Source organism: Erithacus rubecula, assembly GCF_903797595.1.
Source record: "Erithacus rubecula genome assembly, chromosome: 10".
Classification (NCBI taxonomy): domain Eukaryota; kingdom Metazoa; phylum Chordata; class Aves; order Passeriformes; family Muscicapidae; genus Erithacus; species Erithacus rubecula.
The window spans coordinates 5,834,392-5,846,852 of NC_136662.1; the positions used below are offsets into that span (position 1 = coordinate 5,834,392).

At 39.8% G+C, this 12,461-nt stretch overlaps 1 protein-coding gene across 3 annotated transcripts in view; it reads left to right on the plus strand.

Moving 5' to 3' along the window:
* The first annotated feature begins 6,028 nt into the window (after positions 1–6,028).
* CRB1 (crumbs cell polarity complex component 1) overlaps positions 6,029–12,461 on the plus strand; it is a 96,437-nt gene continuing 90,004 nt past the window's right edge. Inside the window, exon 1 of one of the 3 annotated variants that reach the window (XM_079313477.1) lies at positions 6,029–6,221. Coding sequence is in view for 2 of the 3 variants with exons in the window: in XM_079313479.1 (XP_079169605.1) it covers positions 7,547–7,622 (76 nt within the window). In the remaining variant the exon portion in view is untranslated. Of the gene's footprint in view, positions 6,222–7,231; positions 7,623–12,461 lie in introns of those variants that run through there. The other 2 variants (XM_079313479.1, XM_079313478.1) reach the window with 2 other exon arrangements.

Here is a 12,461-nt window from a genome sequence, read left to right on the forward strand (position 1 = left end):
AAATTATTTTACTTGTTCAAAGGAAAAAAAATAGCAAGAAGGTAATACCTTTTAAAATTGCCAAAACTGCTTTTTCAGCAATTGTTAAATAAAATATGCTTTAAAACCCTCACAACTACACATACACAACACATAGAAAAATAAAGTACAAAACCTCACCCTCTCCCTTCTGAAAGGGTTCAAAAATTTCTGGCCAGCTTCACTTCAAAGACCAGGTGGTTTAGAGAGACCACCATCTAACTCTGAATTTCTGCTCAATGTTGAGAAAAGGGCTCTCACATTTAAATGGCATACAATACAAGACAGTTGCACTTAATTTTGGTCATGATAAATGTGAGTGGATAAATTCATCTATTATTTCTAGAGAACATGTCAAATTTGCATCAGTTTGGCCTGATAGAAAGTTTTCCTTTCCTGTCATGAATTACTAGTATAACACTTATTTTCAGAATCACTGTGGCTTGTGACACATGGAGGAATATGGTCCAAAAGAAATGCCAAACTGTTAGAGAGTCACACTGAGTGAGCACAAATGGTGCAGTCTGCCAGACTTGTTATTTCCAGAGGTTCTAATGGAGAGAAGAGCAAATACAGTACATCCTGCATGCCCAGCCTTCAGAAAGTTAATTCCATTTCTTGAACACTTGTGATTGCCATGTCAGAACACAATTTGGTATCATTCTCGTGGGTTATTGGTTTCCCAGCTTATTTTAAGATGGTGTTTTACAAGGACATGTTACATGAACCTACTTCACCAAATTAATACTCAAGTCTGACTTTGCTGCTGCAGGAGTTGAGGGGGTCAAGGTTAACATGGCTCATATTTATCCATTCTTCAGTAGTCAGATGCTGCCAGAGACTGTTTCATTCACTCCAATTAATCTTATTTTGGACTAGTGAGCTGTTTGAGCTGTGTCTTTAGACTACAGTCATTTAGCAGCTTGCAGGGCTACATTTCTAAAAGGCCTCATCATTTACTGTTCTTCAGGCATGTGAGTCATACCTGTAGGTTTAGCTGAGGATTAAAAGCCTTTCCAAAGTGCTTTGGGGGTGTGTAGCTTCTGTCACACCAGTGGACACTTGAAGAATATAGGTCAGCTACAGTTGTAATGTCTTCTCCTTCCCCCTTTCACATCCAACATAATGTTTAGAGGTCAAAATGTGCCCCCTCCATCCAGGGGGTTTTTTCCTTTCACTGTCATTGGAACATGGTGATATCACATATGTCATCATCACTGAGGTCAGCATCACCCCCAGTGGCTGAAGTAGGTGTGAGATAATCACAATCAGCACAAGTTTGGAAGCCAGAATATTTCATTTTACCTTGTGAACAATGTAATTCAAACTGACAAACTTTCAGGATTTAGTTCAGTACCAAACTGCAGCCTTTGAGAAAGGCATTGGCATTAAGATGAATGCTGTCTTACCCAATCTTAGCAGAAATTTGAAATCCCTTTGGGGCACCTACCACTGCTTATTGTTCCCATAATATTATCTAATACTTTAACACAGAGGCCAAGATTTCCAAGAGGAATTTAATGCTTGCCATGATCCACACTGAGACACTTCAGAGATGCCTACAGGGAAATTTTGCTTTGTGCTTTCTGGAAGTCACATCCTTCAACTGAAAACCTGCAAATCCAGGAGATCCAAATCGTCAGAACCTTGTCATACTCAATATACAACGACTGAATACAGAAGAGGGGAAAAAATTGTAAGGGGTATTAGACATCATGAAAAATTAAGAAATTTCTGAATTTGCCTGCTACAAAAGTTACTTTTTGAGTGTTATGATGTTTTGCATTGCAAATTTAACTACCTCAAAATGATCTATCACTGCAAATGCAGCAAAGAAAACCAGGGAAGTAATTAGTTTTATGTCCCTCAGCCCAGTGTTTGACCTGTGAAATCAAGTGTGTTGCCACCTTTCTCTATTTGCAAAGACCAAAATTCAAACAGTAGTTTTAGAAGCATCTCCTCCTTCCCAGCCTTTCCACTTGACATCATCCTGCCCTGTCCCTAAATGTTTACATGCAAAGTGTGTGTTAAAATCAAGCATATTTATTTACTAATCCTGCCTTCCTGAGCCTTGTTCTTTCTCCTCCCCTACCTTGTTTCCTGCTGGAATTGTTGGGTCTGAATTCCTTCTAAAACCACTTTGTATTGATCAGATGAAATCATGCTACATACCTATGTAGATCTTTTCTAAAATACCTTTGAAACTGTGGCTGAACTATACAACTATGTCCCCTGTAACAGACAGGATTTTCAATTTAATTCCAGTATTCATGTTTAGATCTTTCTGGTTGGTAGTCTGAGTTACCTCCCTCTGAAGGAATTTTAAAAAGAGAATTAGAAGAGGATTTTAACAAATCTAGTCTGCTGAAGTGAAAAGCATAGAGGGAAAAATAAATGTACAACCCATTTAGAACTTAATATATCAGTGCTTTCATAAAAACACAATTTGCCTCATTTTCTCAAGCACTCCTTTAGCCTTGGCACTCACATGAGGCTTATTGGTACAGACATAAACTTCCTGATTAGATGGTTCATTAGCAGCAAGGTACAGAATACTAATTGCCAATTTTCATCTGCATTGACAAGGCCTGACCTAGCATTCATCTGATTGAAATTGCTTCCCTGGTAATGCCTCTTGCTTCCTTGCTTCCTGATTCCCAGCTATACACAATATGATAAAAACATGTTATTTTATAAAAATTCATCCAAGATGAGTGAATCACACACTTTATTGACTTCTGCAGGTCCCAGGGGAATCCTGTCCTACCTTGCACAGACACTTTGTTTTGCCTATCTATATGTTAAATACTCAGGAAAGACTTAATTTTAAAACCAAAACAGCTTTTATTGCTCCCACTATTTCTATCACATCCAAAATTAGAGATCTCTAAGCAAATCAGCTTGACACTCCTGTAATCTTTGGTTAAATTTGTATTTTAGGTTGGCACATAGAAATCCCTCATTACTCAGTAGGAAAGTGGCTACCATAGGAATCAAAAAAGTAGTCATCATTTCAAAAAATGTTTTACATTTAAGAAAGCAATGTGCTCGGCAGGTCTTGCAAAATAATTTCACATTTTTAGATAAAGCCCTTCAGTTTCACAAAAACATTTGCAACCTGAAAATAGGCAGAATAGGCAGGTTGTGCTCTGGTGCTTTACTCTGGCTGAGAAAGACATAAAAGGAGCAAAGCAAGAGTTCAAACCCCCAAATATTTGTACACCCTAATAAAAAGGAAAAGAAAGCTCAAAAGAGGTAACTTGTTAGTTATAGACTAACAAGTTAAATATAGTCATCAAATATTTGCCTCTGGAAAAGTACAGGTTGAAGGAAATTCCACTTCTCTCTTGCCCCTTTTTTGATTTGTAAACTTTGCAAGTGTTGCAGGAAATCAATGCAATCAGAGTTGTTCTTTGCAAGGAGCCTAATTAAAATGCAAATAGATGTATAGTGGTTTTGTTAATGAGGTAAACAACTTCCTCTAACAATGCAACTCTATCTACGAGACCTTTCAGCCATCCCTTACCCACATTGGTTTCTCCATTGCCTTGGTTTGTCCACTTGTAATTACCCAAACTGCAACAAGCTGAAGAAAAAGATTATCTGTCAGCTGTTCAATGAAGAGGTACATAAAGTACCATAAACAGGAAGATGATCTGGACAACTTGTTTTCAATAAATACTTCAGAATGTATTTTAATGGCCAAACCAGGATGTCAGACAAGAGTGACTTCATGCTTGAATGCTCCATGGTTTTTTATAAATGAAGTTCTCCCATTGTTGAAGTGGGAACACCAGTGAAATTTAGAATCCTAATTTCATCCCTGATGAAATTCAACAAGAACTTAAGAGAATATGTACACAAGAAGTACCATTGAATACAAGTAAGAAAATGAAAGACCCTATGGAAAAACAGGGACTATTTTATAAATAGAGGCTTTCTGCATTAGGCATGCAGAACTAGGGACTGAGCTAATATAGGCTGGTGCTTGTGCAGGAAATCTAATGCTGTAGGAAGTCTCTATATTCAGAGAATCAGGAATATATGGTGGGAAGGGACCACCTGCCCAAAGCACATCTAGTTAGAGCAGGTTGCAAAGGGCCACTGTCCAGCTGAGTTCTGCATATCCAAAACCTTGCTAGGGCAAATGTTATCTTCAGCTCAGTCACTCTTCCAAGAAATCAGCCACCTGCTCCTGACTATTACCAGTGCCTTACTTGCCAGTGAACAAAGGGATTTTTAATAAAAGCTTCAGGTTTGTCAGCATCAGGCATTTTAAAAACTCACATCTTCCACTTGCCAGACAATTTTACACCTTACGTGAATTACTGAACTATTCTAATTTCTGTTCATTTTGTAGTTTACACTAAAACTAACAAAACATTGGAAAAGAAGTGCCAATTACTTGGGAAAATCACCTGTAAATATATCTGATCTAGAAGGGACAGGATGGCATCAATAAAAATTACACTTTAAATTGGAGCAACATTGAGCAATCAGAAAACACGCCTAGCAGTGAGAAGCAGAAGATACACAATTAATTAGTACTGCTGTCATCTGGAAATTGAAAACACTGCTTGTATCAGGAAGCAAAAGATGTTAGATAATGAAATTAGTTGGACAGAGTTGCATAAAATGTCTTAGAAGAGATGACACTGACTAGTGTAGTTTGATACCCCACCACTGTCATTATTGCACGGAAGCAATCAGAACAGAAAAGGCAGCATGTAAGTGAAAGCAAATGACAACACAAACCCCTTTTCCCTTAGAAACTGGCATAGCCTCTGACTTTTGTGACTGCAGAATCTCATTACAGCTAAGCTGTACTGAGAAAGCATAAAAATTACATTGAGATGTTATGTTTCACTGTGTACAAATTATATGCATGCAGACATTCAAATTTCCTCCTGTAGGCAACTTCAAGGAATTAGGACGGTAATAAGTTAATTTAGTTTATTCCCCATGAAATTCTGGGATATGAATAGCTCACAAAGAAGAAGAAACATTTGAAAAAAGGCATTAGGAAATGCAGAGTTAAGTTTTAAACAGGTTAAAAAAAAAGCAGCTCTTTTGATTATTCTGAAAATTATTACATTTTAATAACTTTTAAAAGACCTAGGAGGTGTTCATATACTGCTGAATATTTTGTAATTACCACAGAGTTGCAGCAGAGTAATTCCAATGTCAACATATGTGTTAGCACAATACATTTAAGTTCTCAGATTGGTGGCATATCCTGTCTAGGAACTGCTTAGTTTCCTTAGAGTACAGATTTTACTTGTACTTGTACATTTTTCAGAAAAATAACCAGATTTAATAGATGTGACCATTTTCTTGAAGTACCTACCATATATTCCTCAGAATTGAAAACTTTGTATTTGCATACATTTGGGGTCTATCTTTCTGAATACTCACAGGATTTCTTTTTCAAATTGACTAGAATATGAATCCAGAAAACATTGTTGTTCTAAGGAAGTTACATAGTGACAAATATAAATAATAATGCACTGAAAGCAGGCAATCAGCACTGAGTTTAACTGCATAATTTAGCCTGACAAAAGAATTCCCTGATGACAGTGGTATTTTCATGCTCACGTTGTAATGATTATATATCTTACTGCATAATTTCAAGAAGAAATGAAGTAGACAGATGGCAAGGAGAAGAAAACATCCAAACAACCGCAAATGTAAATATAAAAGAAAGGGGATTATGAAAAGTGAAAGAGTTGAAAACTACAATTAGCAATTTAATTATATTTAACCTGATAGTTATCTAAGTACTTTCCACTGGGACCCCTATTCATCATAACGTTCATAGCCCATGACGTTGGGCCAGGAAATCCAGCCTGGGTTGTCATCAGAGAGATCAGAGCTGGTGAATGGAGTAGGGAGGCTCAGGGAGGGTGGAGGCTTCCAGGGAAGCAGAGGATGGAGCACTGCTGGTGCCAGGAGAAGGGACAGAGGGTCTGCAAGGATGTGCCACAGGGTCAGCAGCGGGTGAGTGCAGCTACACAATAGATGAGATGGGAAAGAACGAGGAGCTTTGCTGCAGGAGAAATTTTAAAATCAATCAGTTCACGGAGCTTAATGAGTGATACCTATTATAAACAGCTTTAGTGAATTCATGTTGGCATCAACAGTCTGCTCCCTACTCATCTGAGGCCTTCAGCACACACTTGACTTTCAGCTTGTACTTTGTTCAGGTAAGTGTGCATGTAAAATTAAACTCATTATCAAAAGCTTCCTGAACCAGGGATTAACATTCTGCTGCAGTGGGGAGGAAAAACACAATACCAAATGTATTGCTATATATTACCTGTTTGACAGTAATATAGTGTAGCGATAACCAAGCAGATTTTTCAGGCTGTTTCTGGGTTTGGGAATGCCTGGATTCTCACTGAGACAAGGACAATGAGTGTCAAGAGCCAAAGACCAGGAGGACTGGTAGAGATGAAGGTGGTGGAAGGAGGAGATCCAGTGCAAAACATGCAGCTCCTCTCTGTGCTGGCCTCAGAGCCAGAATGGTGCTGTGGCACAGTGTCACCACAGAGGACACACAGACTGGGTTTGGGAGGTGCCACAGGGCCAGAGTTTGTACTGGTTTGGGATGTGAATACAGCTGCTGGGGCTGCTGCTGTCTGCCCTCACTTTCCCTTCTGCTAGAGCAGGACAAGGATTTTCCTGTGCTTTGTCTGTGAGGCACAGCCCACAGACAGCGCTGGGCAGGGACAGCACAGTGCCTGTGCCACAGGGTGAGGAGCCACCGTGGCAGCTGGGCCGGGCTCCCCAGGCACAGCAGGCCAGTGGTGCTTCAGAGCAGCTGTTGCACACCAGCCCTGGCTAAATCCCAATGGAGCCCATGCCCTGCTGCCATCCCTTCTCTTACCGACACCTGGTTCTGACAGTGACTGCTTCCTCCATGAGCAGCTCAAGATTACAGCACAGCCTGCTGAAGCTCAGAGGTGCTGTGCCAGCTCCTAGGAGTGTGCTTTTCAGTCACTGCAGTGTAAACAATACCAACAAGACAAAAAATATTAATACCGAGGAAGAGAGCGGGCTAACATCTCACTAATAAAAAGACTCAGAGTGTGGATGTTTCATCCTTTCACTTCACGTGCTAACGGTGTAACATAACAGAGGAGATTCAGGAAGGAAGGAGCAGGCAGGTGTTTGCACAGTGGCTCGGGAGTGCGGTGTGGGCAGACAAGCAGCGCACAGCTCTGGGCTCGCTGCGGGGACAGCCGGGCAGAGCACAGCGCACCAGCCCCAGCCCGAAGACTCCGCTCCAGCTCCGCGCAAATCTGCACCAGGTTTGAAAAATCGCTGGGACCTGGCGAAGTCAAACCTTAACAAGCAGCAGTGCCTTGTGCAGCGGCGTCTGCAGCGGGCAGGCGGCGGGGGGCAGAGATGGCTCGCAGGGGGCTGGGTGCCCCGGCTGCGCCCTTGGCTCCAGACACCCGGAGAAAGCTGTGAGCATCAGCACCAGCCCTCGGACAACGGGCAGCTCGGCGGAGGATGTCCTATCAGGATGAATATGGCTCATTCAAGAATTAACTCTCTGCTCGTCTTCTACCTCAATTTTTTGCTGCTCATCCATTTAAAAAGTAAGATTTGCACTTTTTATTATTGTTCTGACATGTCCTCTGGGGAGATGGTTAGACGTTCACTTCTAGCAGAGAGCTTGTGTTGTCAGAAGGCTTTAAAAATTTGATGGAGATGCCAAAAAAATTTGGTCCACGAAACTAAGTTGTATCAACTCATTGCTTGATGGCTTTCCTGATTTCCATGCTTCATTTTTGGTTTTGGTTTTTTTTTTTTTTCAAATAAGGAATGCAACATTTTGTTGCATTTTGTTGCTTCGTGTATTCAAGGTACAACAATAAATTATTTTGCTAAAACTGTACTTATACTTTAAAGTCTGCTTCTTGGTACCACTCATTCAGTAAATCTAAACCTTTTTGATTGAAATCTAGACTAATTTATCCTCTACTTAAAATGTTCTTGTTATGTTTTTTTACTAGTATTGCTTTATTATAGGCACTTTTCTAACTACAGCCTCTAGAGAAAGCAGTTATTAAACAACTGTGATGTATTTAGTGTTGTAAAATACATCCATTATGAGGGAGTATGAAAGTCCAACTACTTTTATAGAGAAAAAATGTCCTGAACAAACTTCCACATAAACAGAAATGTGCAAAATAGTGAAGTCACAATGGGTTTCCTTGATAATTGTGTCAGATGGCTGAGAGTAAATACAAGCCAAGGAGTCTAAATGGTCTCAGCTGGTGAGGCTGCTGCGTGTGTATGAAAAGCAGCAGCTCTTGAGCATGTTTAAAATGAAGATCTGCAGGATGTGTGCCTGAGGAGCCTGCTTGATTTGTGTCTGTGGGATGTGAATAGCAATAACACAAAGCTTTGAGCAGCTGCCATTAAACAAGAAGGCTTGGCATTACAGTGTTGTGTAATCTGGGTCACCTTCTGTTGCTGCATCACTCAAATTGTTACTTGGACAGTTTACAGCCCAACATAAATTAAAGACTAAAAAGCAAACAGATGCAGTTGAATCAACCAGCACTGAAAAAAAAAAAAAAAAACAAACCTAAAAATCCCACATTTGAAAATATATGAAAAATACAGAATGTCATAGAAACATAATTCTATGCTAGGAATTTTCTTTTTGGGGATGTACTGTTGTGAATCAGGGAAGCCAAGACTGGATGTCTAACTTTCACAAAGCAGTTTGCAAAGTCTACATCCTTTAGAATGCACAACCAGAAAGTCTCTAAGACAGAGTCTGCTGTCTAAGTAATAGTAGTAGTGTTAGTTAAGAAAATTTCATTTATCCATGAGGCAGACAAATCAGAACAAAATATAAAAGGTTTGGGAATGGGAATTAAAAGTTAAGTTCTTATAAATTAAGAAGGTCACATCAAAAACATGATGCACAAAGAAAGCATTGCTAGAATGAAACCAATAAAAAAGCCCCCAGGAATCAGTTTAAAGAAAGAAGATAAATACATGTTTTGGCTTTCACCTCAGGTGAGCTTTGCTCAAATCAGGATGCCAAAGGCGAGGAAAGTAATTTCATGTCATTTCACGCCTTTTTCTTAGCTCACCTAACTGGAGTGGCATCTCAGATGTGGCACAGGTTTTCTCTGGGTTATGGCCAGTCTCAAGCAAGGGGCTTTTCAGTCTTGGGAAACTTTCTTAGGTAGAAGTGTGTCTGTTGCCATAGTATGATACAAACTAGTATACCAGGATGGAGCAGCAGCTGCACCAGGAACCAGAATCAGGCTCAGGACCATATCTCTGTCTCTCAGTACTGTATATTTAATTATCTTGATAGGTATTTTTCTCTTTAGAAAGTTTGTACCCCATTTGAAACTGCTAACAGTTTCTGTTAATAAAAACATAACTGTGAACAGATTAGACAGAAATAGAAGCAGAAGAATTGACTGTAATTACTTCCCTACTTAAAAATTAAAGCTAAGAAAGTCCAAGACAGAAAAGGTGAGGATAAAATGGAACAGAGGTGAGTGAAGATATTTATAGAAGTTGTATCAGCCATTATGTTTTTAAAATCAATTTACTGGATTTGTCTTTCCCCAAAGGAATCTAATCTTAGGTCCTGCTTAAAGGCAGACTGTTCCTTATAGTGATTTATTCTAAACTGTTTGGAAAATAGTATTTAGAAGCCATAAACTCTCCATATGCAAGCATTTAATACAAGTTGGGTTTATATGGCATTTTGTGAACATCATTTCTTTCTACAAATCATGCCCAATGAGCTACTCACAGAAAATTAATCTGAGGGCATCCAGAGATGCCCAGCTCTGTGTGAGGAGGGACCATGAATCATCATGTACAACAGGAAGCATGTCCCAAATTCAGAGCAACACTGAGAACTCATTGCTGCCGTCCTATTGTCTAACAGGAATTACAAGCATGAAACTGTGGGCAGAGAGTTGCTTATGAAATAGAGGAAGAGAAATTCTGATAAATACTGGTATATTTACACATCAGTTTTGGAAGTGATTCTGTCTGAAGTCAAGTCCAAAATCTTTTGATTTTGATTCAAGTACAGATTTTTTAAACAAATTTTACAATGGATTACCAACCAGTACTGCAGAATTGGCCTCCTTTTGGGAAAAATACAGAAAAATAATATTTTAAGGCCAAAACTATTGCCCATATAAGCTGTGGATGTCCCATCTCTGAAAGTGTTCAAGGCCTGGTCTACTGGAAGCTGTCCCTGCCCACAGCAGGGGTGTTCAAACGACATGATCTTTAAGGTCCTTTCCAACCCAAACCACTTGTGTTTCTATTTATTTTTTCCATTTTCGTGACCTTTCAACAGAGCTGATAAAATGTATTATTTACTCCAAATTAATTTTTCATAAATTGTTCAAGTCTTCATAAATTAAGAATAGAAATTCACTTGGGATTGCTGTTAATGTGAGCAAAATATCTGAGTTTTACTTGCAGCCTTTTTCCACCTCTCTGAGATGCTGGCACTATGCAGTTTTTCCTCATGGACAAGAACTCTTAATTTCGCACAACGATTCCCATTACTCACGAAACTTCTAATTACTGCTTAATTACTGTGTTAGGAATAAAGCTCTGCTTATAAAGAGATTTGTGGTTTTGCTCACACTGCTCATCCCTCATGCACACTGGGATGATGTGAGGAGCTTTCCAGCAAAGTCTTGTTAGTGTGGTTTGATGAATTCACGGCCCGTTCTGCTGCTCCTCATTAGCCCTCCGTGGAGCTGAGCCTGTCAGAGCTGCACTCTGCAGTTCTGAGCACAGGCACCAGCAGCCCTGCCTCTCTCCTGGCTGTCACACATTGCATCTGGAGCACTGCAAAAGTGAAACATCCTTCAGATGTCTGCCATCACCTCCAGTAAGTTAAAAGCAGCAGCTTCTTCACCCAGTTGTAACAGTGCTGGGTTGGGGTTTTTTCCTTTTCATGTATATATTTTGTTATGGATAATATCTCCATCTCTAGAATGAAATTAAATCTTAAGAATGAAAACTAGTAGCCCTGTAACTTTAAAAAAAAGGCAGTAACTTCTGCAAGTTAAATGTGCAAATGTGCCATTAAGAACATCCCAGCCACAGCTGTACTTGAGCTACTCAGTTCAAATTCTTACAAATTCTTAGGGTGCTACACCTGCCATTCCAAGAGCAGAGTAAGGATCCAGGTTACAGACCCCCTCTCTGCTGTGTGCTCTGTAACTTGGGAACTGTCACGACTGAGAACCTCTGGAGATTAAACATTTCCCACATCCCATTTTGTCATTCACAAATTACAGTGTAAGATATCAGCTTGTTCAAAAATGTACCCCTCAAGTGACAGTGATTCTGGCAATACAAGACAAACCACTGAATAATGTATTCACAGTCATGGGACAAAAAGGGAATTCTGCAGCAAGGACACAGATCAATCTCTGTAAGCAGGTTGTTTGTGACTAATCACCTATTAGGAAAGAGTCTGACAGGCAGGAAAGGAGGTTGTGCAAAATGGTGTTTTATCATTCATGCTTAACCAGCAGCAGAGACCTCACACAAATCTTGAAACACTGATGTATGTGATCGTGAATCTGTGATAATGCACTGGGAAAACTGATGCTGTATGAAATCTGCTTAATTTCATACAAGCAGAGGATATAAATCTAAACCTTTCAAAGGTGTCCCCACACAAAATTTACATATCTATCTATCCATCCATCCCTCCACGGTTTTTTCTCTATGTGTTATTCTGATAAACTTAAAGCACCTAGTGAGTCTTTTCCTTGTGCAAATCTCTACACCTTTTCCTCTCTGTTAGAGGAAACTCGGAACAAAACCAATCCAATGCTGTTTAGAGAGTGCTCAAATTTTGATGGCCAAATTGGGCACTTCTCCACTGAAAAGTTACAGGGAAAGGCAAATAATATTTCGCTGTTGTGTGTTGACAGTAAAATGACTTGTAAGACACAGGAGAGCAATCAAATCACTGTTCAGTACTGGCTGTGTCCAGTTTTGAGTGCTGCTGTGAGCAAGAGAGAGGCAATTAGGAAAATGCTGGAAAGGGACAGCAAAAATAGAAAGACATTTAGAAAGATGTGCCCTCTGAGAAAGGGTCACAGAAAAAGAAGCCTGAGGGAAGACATGATTACAGTCTTACCTCCACAAAAGAGAATGGCAATCAAGGATGGTGATGAGATCAGTTGCTCCCTGTCACCTCTAGAAGGGCAAGCTCTGGAAAATAATAGATTCCATGTACATCAGGGAAGATTTGTGTGAACTTTCTCAACTGAAGGATTATTAAGACACTATATCAGAACTTTTTAATGCATGGGTTAGATAAATATCTGCCAGAGATTGTCTAGACTGCTGTCTCACAGCTGGTGTTACACAGACCACGGGCAGTCAGCAGCTCCCTGGGGGCATCTCTGAGG